Below are 22,473 nucleotides of genomic sequence, written 5' to 3'. Positions count from 1 at the left end.
TTTTTTTTTTTTTCCAGTGGGTTTTGTCATACATTGATATGAATCAGCCATGGATTTACATGTATTCCCAATCCCGATCCCCCCTCCCACCTCCCTCTCCACCCGATTCCTCTGGGTCTTCCCAGTGCACCAGGCCGGAGCACTTGTCTCATGCATCCCACCTGGGCTGGTGATCTGTTTCACCATAGATAGTATACATGCTGTTCTTTTGAAATATCCCACCCTCACCTTCTCCCACAAAGTTCAAAAGTCTGTTCTGTATTTCTGTGTCTCTTTTTCTGTTTTGCATATAGGGTTATCGTTATCACCTTTCTAAATTCCATATATATGTGTTAGTATGCTGTAATGTTCTTTATCTTTCTGGCTTACTTCACTCTGTATAATGGGCTCCAGCTTCATCCATCTCATTAGGACTGGTTCAAATGAATTCTTTTTAATGGCTGAGTAATATTCCATGGTGTATATGTACCACAGCTTCCTTATCCATTCATCTGCTGATGGGCATCTAGGTTGCTTCCATGTCCTGGCTATTATAAACAGTGCTGCGATGAACATTGGGGTGCACGTGTCTCTTTCAGATCTGGTTTCCTCAGTGTGTATGCCCAGAAGTGGGATTGCTGGGTCATATGACAGTTCTATTTCCAGTTTTTTAAGAAATCTCCACACTGTTTTCCATAGCGGCTGTACTAGTTTGCATTCCCACCAACAGTGTAAGAGGGTTCCCTTTTCTCCACACCCTCTCCAGCATTTATTGCTTGTAGACTTTTGGATAGCAGCCATCCTGACTGGCGTGTAATGGTACCTCATTGTGGTTTTGATTTGCATTTCTCTAATAATGAGTGATGTGGAGCATCTTTTCATGTGTTTGTTAGCCATCTGTATGTCTTCTTTGGAGAAATGTCTGTTTAGTTCTTTGGCCCATTTTTTGATTGGGTCATTTATTTTTCTGGAATTGAGCTTCAGGAGTTGCTTGTATATTTTTGAGATTAATCCTTTGTCTGTTTCTTCATTTGCTATTATTTTCTCCCAGTCTGGGGGCTGTCTTTTCACCTTGCTTATAGTTTCCTTTGTAGTGCAAAAACTTTTAAGTTTCATTAGGTCCCATTTGTTTAGTTTTGCTTTTATTTCCAATATTCTGGGAGGTGGGTCATAGAGGATCTTGCTGTGCTTTATGTCGGAGAGTGTTTTGCCTATGTTCTCCTCTAGGAGTTTTATAGTTTCCGGTCTTACATTTAGATCTTTAATCCATTTTGAGTTTATTTTTGTGTATGGTGTTAGAAAGTGTTCTAGTTTCATTCTTTTACAAGTGGTTGACCAGTTTTCCCAGCACCACTTGTTAAAGAGGTTGTCTTTTTTCCATTGTATATCCTTGCCTCCTTTGTCAAAGATAAGGTGTCCATAGGTTCGTGGATTTATCTCTGGGCTTTCTATTCTGTTCCATTGATCTATATTTCTGTCTTTGTGCCAGTACCATACTGTCTTGATGACTGTGGCTTTGTAGTAGAGTCTGAAGTCAGGCAGGTTGATTCCTCCAGTTCCATTCTTCTTTCTCAAGATTATTTTGGCTATTCGAGGTTTTTTGTATTTCCATACAAATTGTGAAATTCTTTGGTCTAGTTCTGTGAAAAATACCGTTGGTAGCTTGATAGGGATTGCATTGAATCTATAGACTGCTTTGGGTAGAATAGCCATTTTGACAATATTGATTCTTCCAGTCCATGAACATGGTATGTTTCTCCATCTGTTTGTGTCCTCTTTGATTTCTTTCATCAGTGTTTTATAGTTTTCTATGTATAGGTCCTTTGTTTCTTTAGGTAGATATACTCCTAAGTATTTTATTCTTTTTGTTGCAGTGGTGAATGGTATTGTTTCCTTAATTTCTCTTTCTGTTTTTTCATTGTTAGTATATAGGAATGCAAGGGATTTCTGTGTGTTAATTTTATATCCTGCAACTTTACTATATTCATTGATTAGCTCTAGTAATTTTCTGGTAGAGTCTTTAGGGTTTTCTATATAGAGGATCATGTCATCTGCAAACAGTGAGAGTTTTACTTCTTCTTTTCCTATCTGGATTCCTTTTACTTCTTTTTCTGCTCTGATTGCTGTGGCCAGAACTTCCAACACTATGTTGAATAGTAGTGGTGAGAGTGGGCACCCTTGTCTTGCTCCTGACTTCAGGGGAAATGCCTTCAATTTTTCACCATTGAGGGTGATGCTTGCTGTGGGTTTGTCATATATAGCTTTTATTATGTTGAGGTATGTTCCTTCTATTCCTGCTTTCTGGAGAGTTTTAATCATAAATGAGTGTTGAATTTTGTCAAAGGCTTTCTCTGCATCTATTGAGATAATCATATGGTTTTTATCTTTCAATTTGTTAATGTGGTATATTACATTGATTGATTTGCAGATATTAAAGAATCCTTGCATTCCTGGGATAAAGCCCACTTGGTCATGGTGTATGATTTTTTTAATATGTTGTTGGATTCTGTTTGCTAGAATTTTGTTAAGGATTTTTGCATCTATGTTCATCAGTGATACTGGCCTGTAGTTTTCTTTTTTTGTGGCATCTTTGTCTGGTTTTGGAATTAGGGTGATGGTGGCCTCATAGAATGAGTTTGGAAGCTTACCTTCATCTGCAATTTTCTGGAAGAGTTTGAGTAAGATAGGTGTTAGCTCCTCTCTAAATTTTTGGTAGAATTCAGCTGTGAAGCCATCTGGTCCTGGGCTTTTGTTTGCTGGAAGATTTTTGATGACAGTTTCGATTTCCTTGCTTGTGATGGGTCTGTTAAGATCTTCTATTTCTTCCTGGTTCAGTTTTGGAAAGTTATACTTTTCTAAGAATTTGTCCATTTCATCCAAGTTGTCCATTTTATTGGCATAGAGCTGCTGGTAGTAGTCTCTTATGATCCTTTGTATTTCAGTTCAACGGCCCTATTTTAAGGCAATGTTTGAAAGTTGTAACAGGCCAACAGATGTGACTACATTTCATTTTAAAAGCAAAATTGGTACCACTTAAAAATAGTTCCAAGGTATGCTGAAAAGAATCTTGGAAAATTATCAGTAAATATGGATAAAAGCAAAAGAAGGCCCACTTCTGTAACACTGGATTTACATAAATAAACATGGAATTATTATGTACTTAGACCACATGATATTCAACAACCAAAGTAATTCTATAACACTCAAGTAATTTACTGGTCAGCCTTGCTTGTTTTAGAAGATAGTTCACAGACACAAGAATTCAGTGGATATGAAGAATAAAGTATTATGGTTGTTGTTCAGTCGCTAAGTCGTGTCCGACTTTTTGCAACCCCATGGACTGCATGTAGCACGCCAGGCTCCCCAGCCTTAACTATCTCCTGGAGTTTGTTCGGATTTATGTCCATTGAGTTGGTGATGGTAAAGTCCATATTTCACTGAAAGTGATCTCTTGGACAGAGTTTATATACTCCTAAGAATGTGGTACACAATCCACTGGGGGATAGAAAGAAAACATTTTAACTTCTATTTATACTCATTTTGAAACTCTAAAATAGAGAAGCCAACTTTCAATATTTAATACATATTTAATATTTAATACATACTCTGGGCCTTCATTTTGTCCTTTGAGTGGGTTTTCACAGGATTCAGATTCGCACTTTGAGAATGAAGTTCCACACTTCAAGGTGGGCCACGACCCTTGACCCGCTCTGCACTGATTTCTTTGTGTTTAGCCTATTGCAGTTATTGCAGTTTATGGGTGCCTGGTTACATGGGTTTATGAATAAGGCCACTTAATAATAGAATATTTATAATGATTTTCTATTGAAATATTGTGATGTGAAAATATTCTGAGACACACAGATATTTTCAGATTACTTCCTACAAATTACTAAAAATGTGGTCAAATTTCAAGAGCATTACACATTTGCTTTATAAAATGAATTATTCTAAACTTATTGACCTTTATTTGTGATGACAAATGTCTTTTAGTAGTATGAAACCCACTAACTACTGAAAAAATATACTTGATCTGTTGTTTCAAGGTAGGGGCATTATAACAATGAAGGAGAAACTATTTTGGTGGGGAAGAAAGTTGTACTAGGGAGAGATGTTTTTTTAAAAAAAAAAATCTGAAAAATTTTCTACTGTTATGTAAATTTGCTGATGAAAACAATGTAAGTTTTCACGTTTTTATATACTACCATAAAAACTCTCATATCTACACTACTAAAACTTTTTTGGAAATTTTTTTTTTTTAAAGTTTAAAAGTTTTTCAAATGAAGATTTTTAATGGTCTTGAATTCTTTTGTTAAAGTTTACAAAACGATATACTATCTGATTAGCTTCCAAGAACTGACATCAGGGAAGATGAAAGTGTGCCAGCCATTTTCAAAGACAACTTCTGCCAATTAATGAATGAAATAATAATGATATCATGATTTACTAAGCATAGCCAATGATATACTTCCTACATTTTTATTTATATGAGGTATCTTGTCTAGTTATGATAGCCAATAACACTTAGTACTGAAATAAACTGGACTCATGATAAGACTTTAGTATCACAAAGAATTTAATGTGACTTTAAAAAATACTTAAAACATATTTAATTACATTGTTCTCACTAACACTACCATTAATAATTTTTGTGTCACTAGCAAAATAAAAATAATTTTTTAAACTTCTTTGTATTCTTGCCTGGAGAATCTCATGAACAGAGGAGCCTGGAGGGCTACAATCCATGGGGTCGCCAGAGTTGGACACGACTTAGCGACTAAACCACTACCACCATTTTAAACTTGCATTTATTTCAACATTTTATATTTATATAAATTATATTTCTCCTAGTTTTGAATATTATATTCATATATAGTACCTGTATATCATTAATAAAGAAATGCATATATATGTATACACACACACATATGCTAAGCATGCAAACTCTTTTTTAACTGATTAGGGCATATGATTTAAAAAGTAAGTGCTAAATTTCTGTAGACATATGCAAAGAGTTGGACATGACTGAGCGACTGAACTGATGCTGATTTAGATCTTGGTGCTGATTTTCATCAAAGTTTTCTTAGTTTATTGAATGTATTATATTTAATATACATCTAAAAATATAGTGCAGGGAAATGCCATTTCATGGCTGCTTTTACTTACTGCTGACGTCACGTCCCTGCAGGAAAAGAAAACCAATTTTGCTGTATAAACTAAACCTTCAGTTTTATGGCATGACACACTCAACTTGGGAAGGTGCCTAGAAACATGCATGGTGGAAAGTAAAGGCAATAAGGGAGAAGATGTAGGACTTTTTACTCACTCCGTTGACCATGAGGAGCACGAGGCCATTGTCAGCTGGTGTTCTAACTTCGATGTCAAAGCGAGTCACCTGACCAAACTTCCCTCTCCTTGTGATATCCCTCACTATGGCATAACTAGAGCCATCGAAGAAATAGCTGGCAGCCCGACTCTGCGTAAAGGCCAGTTTGTCTCTGAAATAAAAATGCAGGGATCACATAAACATGACAGTATCTGTTATGCTTTCAAGTGAGGTTCTTTTCAACCCATTCTCATGACATTTTCCACTGGTCTTACAGCATTTAAATGAAGTCCTGATGTCTGCATGTGAGACATAAAGAAGCATTAAAAAAAAAAACTGTCTGTGAAGCATTTAAAAAAAAACTAAAAAACTTTCTTAGTACCCTGTGTGCTAAGATAACAGAAGGTTCCAGTGAGACCCTAGTCTCTGTTATCCAAAACCAAAGCTGCAATTTAGGAGCTTAACTTTTTAATAATTGTGCATGCTCATTATGATAGAGAAGAATTGAAAAGTTGTTTACATGCATGACTATTAAGCAGTTTCAAAATTTGTTTTCCCCAAGAAAAGACTGAAAACCTGAATACTGACCCACACTTGTCCTATCTGCAGCTCTTGCACAGCCATCAAATTTTTAGTGCTCTTAGCATGCTCTTACCTGGCACAGGGCACTGATTTGGAGGGGTCCATATTATAGATGTGCTTAAAGTTGTACAAGCTGATCACATCATTATTCAAAGTGGCCAATTCCAGGCAGCCAACAAAGCCAGGCAGGTTTAAGCTAGCAGGGAGCTGTGAAACAAAGTGAAGTCAGTTCTCCCATGACTACATTTCATCCAGTCCACACAGATCAGGCTGGGAGACAAAGGTCAAGGGGACCGTCCCATTGACAGAAATATCATTCTAGACCCGAGTTTGTGTCTATTCTATGCCAAACCATTCAGATTAAGAATGATTGTTCAGTTGTTCACATCTTAGCAGAGAGGGTGTGGGTTTACTGAGCATACACTATGTGCCAGTCACTCACCTGACAGTGGATTCATGACCAAAGTTAATCCTCACACTAACTCCATGAGGTAGGTATTCCTGTCCTCACATAAAATGAGATAAAGTAACTCTCAGAAAAATTCAATAATGTGCCTCTAACTAGTGAGTACCTAGTTACTGAAATCATGCACCTGAAATCGTAGATCAACTCCTTATCTTCTTGGGCCCTTCCTGAATCTGCCCTTCATCAGGTCTCATCTGTCTCCCTAGATCCTACCCCCTCTCTCATCCCAGGTATTTCATTTCCTGCTTGTGTATCAGCTGAAATAACTAAGTTTTTGAAACTGTCATCTGTGAACCTGAAGACTAGCTATAAACCTACAAGGTACAGGCATTATTGCAGTAGGTGGGGTAATATTAATTATAAATGCATGTATCAGGATGAAACACATTTGATATTCAAGCTTTAGCTATGGCATGAAAGTATTTGACACTGTGAAAATATGTGTAGCAGAGATCAGATTTACACAGCATATTTACAGACCCTGATTCAGAATTCTACCACCCACTGACCTAAACTCTATTTTTAAGGTATCAAGGTTTCCAATCAACCCAGAGTCACTGTAGGTGTTATGGACTTCTAAAAACAATCATTGTAGATTTGCAATTAAGTTGAAATATGGCTGGATAGCTCACCTTGAAGTTTGATGGCACGCCCCCAACATAAAACACAGTGTCTTCGGGATCCAGATCCAACAAGGAGTCATCTCCAGCGAATTCCCCCTTTTTAATAAACTTTTCCTCTGCGGTGCTACTTAGACTTGGGACTGTTAAAAACACCTTTCCGTGTTTTCCTACCCTGTTCAGATAAAGAATTTTCACTCCTTAGTAGCCAGATAATTTGTATAAAACTTTTTTTTTAAATGTCAAAATGTGAAAACCCCTTCATCACAGACTTGGTGACTTGATTTTGTCATTTTCATAAGCATTTATAGAATGTCAACAATCATGGGAAGGGGAAAAACCACATTCCACCTTGGAACTGGATTTGTGGATTGGCCAGATTGAAAAAAAAAACTAATAATCAGATTTCTATTTAGAAGTGATGACTATTTTTTCCAACTTTTTGTTTCCTACCAAGGCACTTGTGAAGAAATACGTAAATAATGGAAGAAAGAGGAGCAACATCCCCAGAAAGACTGTGTGTATGTATCTGTGTGTGCGTGAGTGCATTCAATAGATTTCTTTTTTTTAAAAAAATAGATTTCTTATGAAATGTGCAGATCAGCCCTGAGTCATGGATTCACTTTACCTTTCAATCTTGACAATGCTGAAGTAAGCAGGCCAGGTACTGACAGGCTTGGAGTCCAGGGGAATCTCTACATCCTTAGTTCCCAAATTATAAACATACACGAGGTTGTCATTTTTGATTGCAAGACCCATGTACTCTTTTTTGGCCTGAAATGTTAAGAAGTCTCGTAAATAAAATTCATATGAATGAATATCAACTTTTGTTCTCATTTCTTTAAAGGACAATTAGCAAACTAAATGTTTGGCTGTATGTAAGGCACTCTGGCTTGAATCATTACCAAAGTGCCTGTTAGACTGGGTAGTGCCTCCTCCTTTCCGGCCTCCCTATGGCTGCATCAGTGTGAGGCCCCTGCCCACTACCCACCCCCTGCCCACCCCTCTGTGCCTGTCCAAGTATACCCTGGACAGGAAGCCAAGCAACTTCAGGCTTGTGGACATTTGATGGCTGCCCGGAAGTTGCTAACCTTGTTTCATTAATCTGGGAATATAATGCTGCCTGCCAATACCGACTGCTTTATATCTTCAAGCAGCGTTCAGCATTAAATATAGTTAAGTCTCTGTACTCTGGATGTCTTTGAGATGCAGCATTCAGACTCCTGAGTTTGCAGTGTGAGGGTGATATGAGGAAACCACAGAAATATCCCCCACAGAGGAAGAATTACCTGTCCCACACAAAGAAGGAATTGCTACTTTAGTCTTGGCCTTCTGATCTACACCTTCTGAGGTGCTAGAATGGCAATTTTGTTTGTTTGCACAGGTAGTTTTGTTTTGAGGCAAGAGAAAAACACTTATGTTTCCTTTTAATGTAATTCCATCTTTTAAAACCACTTGCTCTTACGTTTTTGCTTCCGAGGTACAGGATGAACTGATCTGCAGTCCCAGCCAGTTCTGGTTGCTTCACAGGAGGAGGCTTCATGTACAGGCTCAGAGATGTAAAGGTCTTTAAGTCATCCATGCTGGCTCTGGGGTGCACTTCGACTGCCGACTGGCCATCAAACATCATGGAAACTTGGATCTGAAGTTAGAAAATTATTTCATTAAAATGCAGAAGTACAGAAATGGGCATAGTGCTTTCCCATGGTTCTCAATGGGCTTCCCTCATTTCTGATGAGGTCTCTGAGCTTTACTCATGACCTCCAAGCCTTTGTTTACTTATGTCCTCATCTTGTTGGAGCAAGGATTTAAAGAACATAATACAGCTTAAATTTAAAGCTGGGTGAAAGAAAGTAAAACAAAAAGGCAACAAAGTAGGTCTAAGAATGAGGGTAAATATGAATTCACAATGAGCTAGGTATTTGGTTAAAGTGAACTAAACAGCTTGAAAGGATACTTTGTTACACAATTCACAAGGCCCATAAATTTAACAACTAATTGGTCAGGAGAATAATAACTAATCTTGGGTTCTAATACAGCTAGGACCTTCTCCCTAGGGTCTTCAAAAGAGAAGCACTGGTGAGGCTGTGAGCAGTATCCTAGGCCATGTTTAGGCAGTTGGGAGGGGTCTAGACCCAGCTTCGAAGTCTTATATGGGGTCTTGAAACCTGGCTCTACCACTTATTAGCTATGGAACCATGAGTAAATCACTTAACCTGCAGTTTCCTCATTGTTAAACGAGGACAAAAGATTTGTTAAGAGGATGAAACAAGGTAACTATAAAGTGTTTTCCAGTGTCTGGCTCTATCATAATAACTGTAATGATGACTTCATTAAGATATTCCTTGTAATGATCCTTAGAAAGGCATCACAATGAAGCACAATTCAGAAATGCATTTCTAAGAGACCCAATATAACATACTGACCTGGTCTGATTCAAGGTGATTTTCAGAATATTCAGAAGTGGATGGACTGTGTATATTCACGCCATTATGCAAATATTTATGAATTAGATATATTACATCAATTGACTAACATTTAGTTAATATTGATAGCCAGTGAGTTCAAGATTATATTTCCAAGTGCCTAAAGTGCAGCTGTCCTATGTTGCCAGTTGAGAAGAATACAATACATCTTAGTAAATAATCAAGTAGTATATGGGGTTAAAGTCTGTAAAAATTGAGAGTTTGAAAAAGATATCTATCTGTATTAGAAAGCATCTCCCTTTGGGGAGCTGTGTGGATTCCCAAGGGCATTGCCAGGACTTTCTTCAGAAAATGGTTTTAGGTGATTAAGGCTCCTAAATTCCACTCCATAGAAATAAAAGTACGAGAAGGTATTCACAGAAACCTAGCCTTGGAGATGCCATTTACTGACAATAAATATTTTTTTGAAATGTTCTCCAAGGTATCTAAAAGGTGATTTGTGGCGTAGGGCTAATTACCATATATCATTTAAAAGTTGGGTATATTTAGCAATAATAATTTCCTTCATTACAAAACAGTTGATTTCCAATTCTTAATTCTGTCAGTAATTAGGGCCAATAGTCTGTTCAGGTTGACTCGCAATTGAGAAAATAAAACCATATAATTTGGTTGTTAAAAAAATCATGCTGGTCTATAAATGAATAAAAAACAAATTAGAAAAGGGGCCAAGAACAAGCCCTGTTGAGTCACAGTGACAATGTTAATTGTTGTGTTAGGATATTTCCTATCAATGCTAGCACAAGTTACAATGTTGTGTTGCTTCTGTATGGCATGTCAGAATGGGGACTTTGTTGAAATTGTTCAGTTTAGCTGCTATGTGTTAAGCCTGAGGAGAGGTCAGTAAAAGTTTCGTATCATCTATGCTGTGCCAGAGAATTCTTTGAAGAGGCAAATGAGCAAGAATATTCCATTTAGTAATTACTCAAAGATAGCTGTTAGGATAATGAATAGTAATAATAAAATTGAGTCTTTAATTGGGGTTGGCCTTCTTTGATTCCTTTTGCTCTATGAGCTATGTTGACTAGGCTAAATGTATACCTCTGAATCTTGGCTACACATTAGAATCATTGAGGAGCTTCAAAAAAAAGCACAGGTTTTGAGCCCTCATTTAGAGAGTCTGATTATTGCTTTATGGTTGGGACCAGGAATTAGTTTGGTTTTCAAATCTCCTTGCTGAGTATAATGAACAGATGGAGCTGAGAACTATCAAGCTGGATAATACAGTAGAAAGTTTCCAGCTCTGGAAGCTGCCCAAGGATCTAAGCTCAGCCTCCTGCTGTCCTTATCACAGAGTGACTGATAATGACTCTTTTCACCGGTTACCTTGCTGGCAACACTTCTGGTCTGAGCAATGAGCTCTCGGATCCTTTGGATGCTGGCGGAAACATTGCTTGCAGGCCGCTTCTGTTCTACTGTACGAAGCTGATCCAGGAGCTGAGGGACAACCTCTGTCAGGTTTCCAACTGTGGTTAATAAAAATGAATCATTTGAGTAGATACTTCAGTAGTTAAGTCTACTTCAGCAATCAGGTGAAGAGACAACAAATGCATCGTTACTTCTGGTAGAACTATAAGAAGCTATATTTAATTCTAAAAAATTGATAGTTTAGTCCAAAGCATAATCAGTTCCTATCCTGCGATGTTTACAGTACATATTGATCTATAAATTGTATGCAGAGCAAGCTGACATACAATGTACATTTCTAAAGGGCAGGACCCATGACAAATACACAGATGTTTCACTAAAGAGCACAAGTTCTGCTCACATTTCTGATATAACAGGTCAAAAGAAATGCTGGGCAAGGCGGGGTGGGTGGGAAGGTTTTTTCATAAGATGCCTGTTCATACATCACAATGCCACTGCAGTGGTCCCAGCAGAAGCAGAGCTGGACGGAAGAAATAAGGGAGCGCGCCCAGAAAAGTGGCAGATGTGCAAAGGCTGGGGGTTGGGGAGTCATGATCTATGATCCTAGACAAAGGTGACAGTATGAGCAGACCATACTGATTTTTAAAGTTACTTTCTTTTTGTATGTCAGGGGGGGAAGGGGAGGAGGGGATATATAATTTACAGAGAGAAAAGAGCACAAATCACGAGGATACAACTTGATGAAAAAACCCAAAACAGAGAACAGCACAGCTTTCTTAAAAGTTTCATGGACTGAAGCTGTGGTTCTCATTGTGTGGTCCCCAGACCAGCAATATGGGGATGGGGTCCAGGTGGTTCTGATGCACACTCGTGTTTGAGAACCACTGGAGTAGAAAACAAATACCTTTGGGCAAACTCCTGGCTAAGGGCAGGGCATGGTCACTGAGCATGAACAGCTGAGCAAAAGCAACCCTATTCCTGGAGCCAAGTTAAACTCAGATTCAGGAGAACAGGGCTTCCCGAGGGGCTCAGCCGGAGAAGGCAACGGCGCCCACTCCAGGACTCTCGCCTGGGAAGTCCCATGGACGGAGGAGCCTGGTGGGCTGCAGTCCATGGGGTCGCGAAGAGTCGGACACGACTGAGCGACTTCACTTTCACTTTTCACTTCATGCAGTGGAGGAGGAAATGGCAACCCACTCCAGTGTTCTTGCCTGGAGAATCCCAGGGACGGGGGAGCCTGGTGGGCTGCCGTCTATGGGGTCGCACAGAGTCGGACACGACTGAAAGCGACGCAGCAGCAGCAGAGGCTCAGCTGGTAAAGAATCTACCTGTAATGCGGGAGACCTGGGTTCGATCCCTGGGTTGGGAAGATCCCCTGGAGAAGGAAACGGATACCCACTCCAGTATTCTGGCCTGGACAATTCCATGGACTGTACGGTTCATGGGGTCATAAAGAGTCGGACACAACTGAGCTACTTTCACTTTCATACTTCAGGAGAATATTTCAGTGAGAACCTAGGAAACATCTCTTTTCTGTACTTAGGAAAAAAACTGCTTCTCCAACAAAAGGAAAGATATTAGGTAAATAATAAGCTACTATCAGTTTGGTGTGTTTATTAATACAGAGGTATATATATGTTATTTGGATCACTAACCACAAGAGCCATACTATAAAATGACTATTGTTATATAGTCTTTTAACATTTAACATAGTATTTAACATTAAAGGCAGTAGAGTATATTTAAAGTATTACTTTAAATGTTGGTTATGAAAATGTGTACAAAACAAGGTTTCTCTCCCCTCAGTTCTCTCAGAGAAATGGAGCCACTTTAGAGTCTTCATGAACTCTCATATTACAATATGCTTTTTTATTTACTTGTTTTGTATGGCAACCCACTCCAGTATTCTTGCCTGGACAGAGGAGCCTGGTGGACTATAGTCCATGGGGTCACAAAGAGTCAGACAAGACTGAGTGATTAAGCACACAAGCTAACTTCTACAACATTCTAATCTAAAACTCAAACGAAAAAAAACTGCTTCTTAACAAAAGACATGCAGGGTTTAATGACCAGTTCCTCAACTGGATGCAAGTTGTGAAGTTGCTAGGTGATACCTGCATCTCTGGCAGAGTCCACGGCAGTGTTGTAAGCAGAAGAGTCAAAACTTTGAAGATTCTGTGACCAGTTGGTTAGATTGGTAGCCATCGGGGCAGTTGCCTCCTGGACTTCCATTGTGGTCTTGTTAGCTTCCGCGGTGATCAGCTGGGACTGACCCAGGCGCTGCTGAGCATCACCTTCACACAGAGCACAAGAACATTTATTTTGCAAAGAAGTAGGGCCTTTGATGGGATCATGAATATTCATTTAATCACTGGGATGAAACAGACCTCAAATTCAGGCTTTTCAGTCAGACTGAGAACTTTACACATATGTTAATCATGGTGTAAGTTAGGTGCATAAGAATACTGTAAACAGTATTGACAAGTGAGACTGAAAGACTCTAAAGTCTCAATAAAATAATGTAGTTCATTTAAAACATTTCCAAATTAGAGGTAGTTTTTAATATTACTTCAGGTTAGAGACCTGGTGAGAAAACTATACAAAATGTGCATGAGATACTAACTCATAAAGTGTTTGCCTGAAATTCACTGTAAATATCACTTTCATCTCTGTAGGACACTTTCTGCCATAAAAATGATGCTCTAGTACAGACATAAACTGGTAAGGAAAGGTATTTTTGAATAAGAAAAGTAAGTTTCAAAAGAGATCTACAGTGCAATTTTTAAGTCATATATTTAAAATGTTTACAACAAAATGTTTGTTTCCTAGATAATGAGATTATAACAGATTTCTCTTGTTTTTTCTCTTTTGTTATCTATATTTTCTAATTTTGCTACAATGGGCATGCATTACTTCCGCAATAAAAACAATTAAAAATCTCTTAGGTGAGGTTTAGCTTCATTTTTTTTTTAACCAGAGAAACATTTAACTCAACCTCTCAGGCTCTGAACTCTTGATGGTTGTGGCTTTGAATCCTGGGTCATCATTCTTTGTGTTGCTGTACCTTTCAGAGCAAGCTCCCCAAACTTGACAAGCCTTGGGGTTCACATCAGCCTAAAAGCAATGCTTTCCCACATGAGATGATGTTTGTAAAATGCAGCCCAGCGCTTAGCATGTAGTAGCTCTGATGCTGCCGAGGAGACCCATCTGGCCAGGGCTGCGGTGTCCTGTGGTACTGCTGCTGGATCTGCTCCTTGCAGTGGAACACCACACCCAGCAGTAATGTGCTAACTTTCACTATGCCGGGAAAGGCCCATCTGCTTCCCGTCACATCCTTCTGAGATACCCCCGGAGTTTCAGATTAGGCAACATGAGTGCTCTTGTATCCCTCTCTGGCTAGGTGGTCTCTCTGCTTGCACTATAAGAAAGACAAGCCATGTAACAGACAGCAGCTGTACTGCTGGGGCCAGAGAAACCGAATAACCAAATTAGGGCTTATTTGTTAATGAAAAAGGATGTTCACAAGAAAGTAGGTTACCCAGCAGTATAAACATCCTGATCTCATTCACACACACACACACACACACACACGACTGGAGGAAAATGCTCTTAAATTTAATTGTCATCCCTAGGTGATGTAGCTACAGCTTTTATTATCTTCCAGGACTTTGTGTGTGTGTGAGACAAACGAAGTTTCTTTTGTCATCAGAAAGCAATATTATTTATAAAAAGATTAATAAGCCGGGAATCACTCTTTCCTCAGAGGTTTACCTTAATATTAGTGAACAAATGGATGAACGTAAGTTTTGTTTGAGATCCTCACCTCTCTCTGCGGCTTGTAGTCTTTTAATGGCATCATTTAATCTGTTTTTGAGAGCACTCTTCCTTGCTAGGGCTCCACCCACGCGCCTGCTGGTGTCCACCACTGCCTCATCACTGCCTGTGGAGAAGAAACCAAAAGAAGTACAAGTAGGGCAAAGAAGCCGAGGGGCGGGGCGGGGTGTGTGTGTGTGTGGTCAAATCTCTGTTTCAATGAGAAAAAAATTCTGGTTTGTACCATGGAAATGAAGTGAAGTGGAAGTTGTTCAGTCATGTCCGACTCTTTGCGACTCCATGCACTAGACAGTCCATAGAATTCTCCAGGCTAGGGTACTGGAGTGGGTTGCCTATCCCTTCTCCAGCGGATCTTCCTGGCCCAGGAATCAAACTTGGGTCTCCTGCATTGCAGGGGGATTCTTTATCAACTGAGCTATCAGAGAAGCCCCTTGTACAATGCAGTCATCTGCAATATCCTGAATATGATATAAACATAGAATGCCAATTCTGGAAAGTGGCACTTCAGTTAAGATGTAAAGGACTGCAGAAAACCTGTAACACTGCTTGGGAGTGATACAGGATGTCATAAAGTAACTCATAAAGGGTACAGAGATAATGGCTAATTTTTTGATTGAAAAATATAGTACTGCTGTGACTAATAACACCTAGCAGCACAACTGATTAAGAGCGGGCTTGTTAGATAAGAATAGTTCTTTTTTTCCTATGTGTTTTAATAAAATTTTAATTGATACACAACACGCATCTAGAAAATGGTACACAATTACAAGTGCATGGCTTGATGAATTTTCCCAAACTGAAAGCCAAATATAACCAGTACCCAGGGCAACAAAAAGAGCATTATTAGCCCCTTAAGGCTTCCTGGGACCTTCATGCTTACCTGAAGGTAGTCCTACCTCTGTTCCTTAGCTGTGTCTATCTTTAAGGTTTATTCAAAAGAAATGATAGAATATTATAATTTTTATATCTTTTGTATCACTGTCTTAATTTCTGTACAGTTAAAAGTCTTGAGTAGTTTAAATCTTCCAACTTTTTTTTTTATTCTATAAGACTGTGCTGGCTATTCTTGCCTACCCTATTCACGCCCATTTCCAGAGAAATTCTAGAAACATCCCGTATGTGTATATATAGTCCTGGTACTTTAATTGCAATTATATTGAATCTACAGATATATTCTGGCAGAACTCTTATTTTTACAAATTCAAATCTTCCACTTAATGTAAGTTATTATATAAAAATCTATATTTATATATACAATGTTAATATATATATAAATAATACATTACACTCATAAATAAACAATTGCACTCCTTTCATATTTTAGCAAGGTAATGCTCAAAATCCTTCAAGCTAGGCTTCAACAGTACGGGAACCAAGAACTTCTAGACATACAAGCCGGATTTAGAAAAGACAGAAGAACCAGAGATCAAACTGCCAACATCCACCGGATCATAGAAAAAGCAAGAGAGTTCAGAAAAACATCTACTTCTGCTTCATTGACTACGCTAAAGCCTTTGACTGTGTGGATCACAACAAACTGTGGAAAATTCTTCAAAAGATGGGAATACCAGACCACTTTACCTGCCACCTAACTTGTATGCAGGCCAAGAAGCAGAAGTTAGAACCAGACAAGAAACAATGGACTGGTTCAAAATTGGAAAAGGAGTATGTCAAGGCTGTATATTGTTACCCTGCTTATTTAACTTATATGCAGAGTACATCATGAGAAATGCTGGACTGGATGAAGCACAAGCTGGAATCAAGATTGCCAGGAGAAATATCAGTAACCTCAGATATGCAGATGACACCACCCTTATGGCAGAAAGTGAAGAAGAACTAGAGAGCCACTTGATGAAGGCAAAAGAGGAGAGTGAAAAAGCTGGCTTAAAACTCAACATTCAGAAAACTAAGATCATGGCATCTGGTCCCATCGCTTCATGGCAAATAGATGGGGAAACAATGGAAACAGTGACAGACTGTTTTCTTGGGCTTCAAAATCACTGTGGATGGTGACTGCAGCCATGAAATTAAAAGATGTTTGCTCCTTGGAAGAAAAGCTATGACAAACCTAGACAGCATATTAAAAAAGAAAGACATTACTTTGCTATGATTGTTCCAGTAGTCATTATGGATGTGAGAGTTGGACCATAAAGAAGGCTGAGTACTGAAGAATTGATGCTTTCAAACTGTGATATTGGAGAAGACTCTTGAGAGTCCCTTGGATTGTAAGGAGCTCAAACCAGTAAATGCTAAAGGAAATCAACCCTGAATATTCAACAGAAGGACAGATGCTGAAGCTGAAGCGCCAATACTCTGGCTACCTGTTTCGACGAGCCAACTCATTGGAAAAGACCCTGATGCTGGGAAAGGTTGAAGGCAGGAGAAGGCGATGACAGAGGATGAAATGGTTGTATGGCCTTATGGACTCAATGGACATGAGTTTGAGCAAACTTTGGAAGATGATGAACGACAGGGAAACATGGCCTGCTGCAGTCCATGGGGCTGCAAAGAGTCAGACATGACTGAGTAACTGAACAAAAGCATAAATAAATAATGCAGCTTATAGAGTTTTTAATATAATAAAAACTTTCACTTAATGGAGGTTTTTATTATATAAAAATGTATATGTATTTATATATATTAAATATATATTTATGTATATATATAATGTATATGTATTTATATATATTAAATGTATATAAATATAATTTACATATATAAATATATATTTATATATAATTTATATTTATAAATTTATAAAATTTATATAAATATAAAAATATATATATAAATATAATGCAGTTTTTATGTATTCTTCCTTAGATCTAAATTCTCATTTTGATCTCTATTTATATCATCTTTTAATTTCTTCAGTAGTGTACTATAGTTTGATGTGTAAAGATCTTAGCATCTTTCATCAGATTTATTCCTAGGTATTTTATGTTACAGCAAACAGTGTTATTTTCAAAGTTAATTTATAATTGTTTTACACAGAATTAACCTAGGTACTTACACAATGAATTGATAATATGGGGCATCCTTGTCTTATTTCTAATCCTAATGGGGAAGCTTTCAATATTTCAGTATGAATATATGTTTGCTGAATATTATTTTATTATTCTTTGTTAGATTATGGAGGTTTCCTTCTATTCCTAGTCTGCTATGAGTTCTTTTTATTTATTTATTTTTTTTTTATATGAGTTCTTTTTAAAACATGAGTGGATACTGAATTTTGTTAAATGATCTTCCTGCACGTAGTGAGATAAGCATATGAGTGTTCTCCCATGTTCGGTAAATGTGGTGAATTGCTTGCTACTTATGTTTTAAGTGTTAAAATATTGAAATTCTGGAATAAATCTAACTTGATCATTTATTACCAATTTTATGTAGGCTAGATTTGATTGGCTAATTTTATTATAGGATTTTCACATCTTTGTTCCTGAGAGAATTTGTCTTATATTTTTCCTTGTTTATAATGTCCTTAGGATTTGATGTCTAAGTTTTGTTGACTTCATGGAAAAACAGAGTATTTCCAATTTTTCTATTTTCTGGAAGAATTTATATACTAACAGTTATTTTTTCAAGTGTTTTGGAGAATTCACTAGTGGAGCTATCTGAGCCTTGAGATTTTCTTATGGGAGGGCTTAATTACTGATTAGATTTATTATACATATGCACATACATACAGTTCTCCAGATTACATACATCAGATTTTCCATTCATTCTAGTACCTGTTTTGATTATAAGTCTTTTCCTTAAAAAATTATTCTTGAAAATGTGCTTGTAGCATAGACCCTAATTGCAGCTATTTTGGCACAAATCGAAACAAGTCACGATGTAAAATCGCGTCACCTAAACCGAAGGATCAACTTCCCAAGAATTGTTTTGTGCATTGTTTACTTCCAAAGCATCAAGAAATGTATGTTTCTTGACAGATAAGTAATTTCTTCACTTCCCATTCTTCTTTTCCTTCTCTCTAATGGGCTTACAGATAAATACTCTCCCACGGTATATTGTCTCTTTTGAATTATACAGTACTGATGTGCTGGGTTTTATTGTACAGTTATCTTTTTTCCCATACATGTGTACAACGGGTATACATAGGTGATGCTTAGTTGATTCTGTCAATGTACTTGTACCAAGTACAACATAACTAAAGTACAAGCGCTTCTTTCTCGTTTCCTCTGGTTAGTGTCAATAATTCCCCAGAATTCAAGGAGGGTCTTAAACATCTTTTGCAGTTGTTTTGCACATTTTCTCCTTTTAGTTTCAAGTTTTTAGTACTGTGATACAAGCAGTCTATTCACTCTTTCTTTTGGGTCTTCTTACTGCAAAAAACACTGGCTGATATACTGAGGCTGAATATATTTAAGTATATTTGGAGTCTGATAAAAATAGAAGAAAAAATCTATTTGGGGCTGGATGTTTAAAAGAAGAAATGCTTCATAGAAAGTCTGTCCTATTTGGAACTTACTGTCTTACATAAACATTTTCCACTTTACAAATGAATTCAGTAGAAGATTTTAAAAAATAGTAGCTTCCTGAGTTTATTACAGATTGCTAACTATTTGACATAGATAATGAAGAAAAGGAAACCTGGTAAATAAAGATTATTGATCAGTGAAACTCATTTGGAAATGAATTAACAGTAATCTGAAATTACAGTATAACTCAAGAGATGAATATGATTCTATTTGAAAATGTGAATCTATATTACAAACACTCATATTTTCTAAAGGGAAGCAAGTTCTGAGCCACACAGTCCTAAGTCCCCATAGGTGTCTCTTTTGCAAATAAACATATGAAGGGATTTAACCAAACAAGATCATGAAATAGGTGACCAGATCTGCAAAATATTCAGAGACCAAACCAGAGAGACTAATCTGCACATAAAATATGTAACTTTGAAGAGACAGCATTATTAGAAAAACTGCTTTCACGAGGTTCAACAACTCAATAATGACAAGACTGAGAAAATACGTTGCAAATTATCAAGAAGAATGAAATACTTTGTCACTGCATCACAAAGACCCACATATTCTGGTCTTCACAAACAAAAGCAATACACAGATATGACAACATTTACCCAAAAATATTTTACTATTGATATTCTAATTCTAATAACTGCTAATATTCTAATTCTTTTCTAAAGAGCATGTGTAAGACTAGACTTGTATAGTAAATTAATTAGAATGAAGAAACAGAATTTTTAATGCCTTTGTTTACCCAGAAAAGATAATAGTTCTTTTATGTAATTAAACAGTTAAACAGTCTGCATATAAAAACAGATGCATTTATTTTCTCTGGAAAAAAAAGAGAAAATGAACATTTAGACTTGGGATTAATTACTCTGATAAAATCACATGAAATCTTCAGTTTCAAACTTGGTCTTTGTTTTTAGGTGGCACAGGTTAGCTGGATAATGGATTTCCTCATTAGTCAAGGCTTGAATATCCTTAGGAATGAGCTCATTACCCCAGAGATGAGTAAGTTTTCGTAAAAATTTTCAGTTTGATTGTTTTTAATAGTAACTACAAGATTCAAAGCTAACTAAAATCATTTCACTTTTGTTTTTTCTTCCCTCTCCCAATCTTAGACGTGCTTGATTTAGCAGCTGCAGGCCTCAGCCTTTGGAAGTGCTTCTTTCCATGTGGTCATTAGGGTTGTCCTAAATGCAGCAACTGGGTAGAATACAAACTACAAAAAAGTGCAAAATACCAGAGGGCTCTGCGGCACCCTGTCCTCCTGACAGCGCGGACCCATCTCTTCACGGTAAGATCTGAATATTTATTTTTATTTCTTTATTTGGCAGCACCAGGTCTTTGTTGCAGCATTCAGGATCTTTTAGTTGTGGCGTGTGGGATCTAGTTCCCAGACCAAGGATCAAACCCGCCTCCCTTCCCCCAGCGCTGGGGGCATAGTCTTAGCCACTAGACCAACAGAGAGGACACCCTTCATGGTAAAGTTTTAAAGGGCCTCTGAATTCTTCAAGAAAGGTTACATTATGTATATGATATAATTTTAGGGTGAAGTGTATTTTATGGTAATAACTCCCTGAAACTTGGTATTTATAGCAAATTTCTACTAATTAGCCTTTTTGATTAGCAAGAATATCCACTATATGTTGGATAGCTATATGTTTCCATGTAATTTTACTACATGGAAATTTTTTAAAACCACATTTTAAAATATCTAGTAGCTGCCTTTTTTATACCTTGACTATGAGCAGGAACTATCAAGGCAATATTCAAATGAAACAGAATTTCTTCTTTTGTTTCTAGAATTTTGAAACCTCTGTTTACATGCAGAAACACCGTGTGAAAGGAGGGAAGCAGCTACAAATCAGAAGGCAGACAGGAAAATGAAGATATTTACTAGAATCTGCCCTTGCTTGCAGCTCTCTGGCTTGATTGAGGAGGTTCTCGCTCTCATCTTTATGGTAAATGATCTGCGTATCAATCCCACTCACAGCCTACAAAGGAATCGGAGAGAGAAAGTAAGAATGACAGCAAAATAAATCAAATTTTCATCATTCTAGGATTTAAATGCTTTACACTTTATCTGCTAAACACCAAACAAAATTCATACGGCTTCATTTTCATAGTTCGAAATTAAGGTCAAATGTAAACTGAGAAAATAATATCCTTGATATTTACAAGATAAATGGTTTTTGAAGAAAATTCAGTGAACTCAGAACAGTGCCTGGCCAAGGCCCCACCAAAGTGCTTGTCACGAAGAAGCTGTTGAATAAACAATGTTTTTGAGTTGAGGAAATCTGAATATATGCATAAAGTATCTTCTCTAGTGGCGTGCTGCAGTCCGTGGTGTCACAAAGAGTCGGACACGACTGAGTAACTGAACAACAATCTTCTATGTCAGCAGGAACTAGTCTTCAGTATTTTTTACTCAGGGACTTTGGTTTAAAAAAAGCTTATGTTAAAGGAATAGGCATTCACTGACTGGAATATGACACACTTGAAGAACCTGTACTACTGAAGCATTCATAACATAAATAAAATGGTCTTTCTGCTGCTCTTTCTGCCATTTGTATTACATTGGAAGCTCAAGAGATGACATTAGGAAACAAAGTCATAAGCCAGGAAAAGGCAACATATTGATATAAAAATGAATGTTAAAATAAGGGAATACTCACATCATAAATTCGATCAGTGATGTTCAAAGCCTGTTCTGCTGTTTCATTGGCTTCACTAACATAATTGGCAATATTTTCATAGACATTTGAAGCATCCAAAGCCTTCTGTACCAATCCATTCATATCTGAACTGTGCAAATTCCTGTTAATGAACAAACCTGGCATTATTGCCCCTTTTCACCTCCTTGGGAAATAGGGCCATTTTTAGAGTCTGATTAGAATACTTCCAGGACTATAGGCACTTCCTTTTTGTTTTTTTAAAGTTACCTGGCTGGGCAGTGTTCACACATGCGCCGCCTCCTCACCCCTCCACTGCCCCCCTCCCACCGCGTGGCCTTTTCTAGGGGCGCATGGTCTTCCCATTCCTCTGCTTTTAGTTCTTTCAAGACTTCACCTTGTTTTGGCTTCTCGGCAATTGCCTGCCTGGCAGCAGCCTCAAGAAAAGGAAATGCTGATTTTAAAACAGCATCTGCACCTCTTCAAGCAAGAGCTTGTTTATGTGGTGGCGTCAGGCAGAGGAATGAACCCACATTCATCCCACCTATTGCTTACCCGAATCAGCACTGTTATTCCCTTCCTGTCAAAGAAAGTAAGGCTCTCAGAGAGGGTGCATAACCTCAGCATGGTGTTATTAATAAATATTAGCTGGTTTTACTCTATTT

At 37.6% G+C, this 22,473-nt stretch overlaps 1 protein-coding gene across 3 annotated transcripts in view; it reads right to left on the bottom strand.

Annotated features, from left to right (window-relative positions):
* Nucleotides 1-22,473, bottom strand: part of LAMA4 (laminin subunit alpha 4) — a 141,991-nt gene that overhangs the window by 27,695 nt on the left and 91,823 nt on the right. For all 3 annotated transcript variants that reach the window (XM_043890041.1, XM_043890043.1, XM_043890042.1), the window contains 10 exons: nucleotides 21,812-21,953; nucleotides 21,034-21,130; nucleotides 14,648-14,764; nucleotides 12,939-13,118; nucleotides 10,783-10,922; nucleotides 8,439-8,615; nucleotides 7,602-7,747; nucleotides 6,986-7,148; nucleotides 5,961-6,094; nucleotides 5,306-5,477 (listed from right to left, as the gene is read on the bottom strand). In XM_043890041.1, coding sequence (XP_043745976.1) covers nucleotides 5,306-5,477; nucleotides 5,961-6,094; nucleotides 6,986-7,148; nucleotides 7,602-7,747; nucleotides 8,439-8,615; nucleotides 10,783-10,922; nucleotides 12,939-13,118; nucleotides 14,648-14,764; nucleotides 21,034-21,130; nucleotides 21,812-21,953 — 1,468 coding nt within the window. The remainder of the gene's footprint in view (nucleotides 1-5,305; nucleotides 5,478-5,960; nucleotides 6,095-6,985; nucleotides 7,149-7,601; nucleotides 7,748-8,438; nucleotides 8,616-10,782; nucleotides 10,923-12,938; nucleotides 13,119-14,647; nucleotides 14,765-21,033; nucleotides 21,131-21,811; nucleotides 21,954-22,473) is intronic.

The sequence above is a fragment of the Cervus elaphus genome, chromosome 28, assembly GCF_910594005.1.
Source record: "Cervus elaphus chromosome 28, mCerEla1.1, whole genome shotgun sequence".
Taxonomy (NCBI): domain Eukaryota; kingdom Metazoa; phylum Chordata; class Mammalia; order Artiodactyla; family Cervidae; genus Cervus; species Cervus elaphus.
The sequence above is the reverse complement of the archived record's forward strand: the minus strand, read 5'-3'. Positions and strand labels throughout refer to the sequence as shown.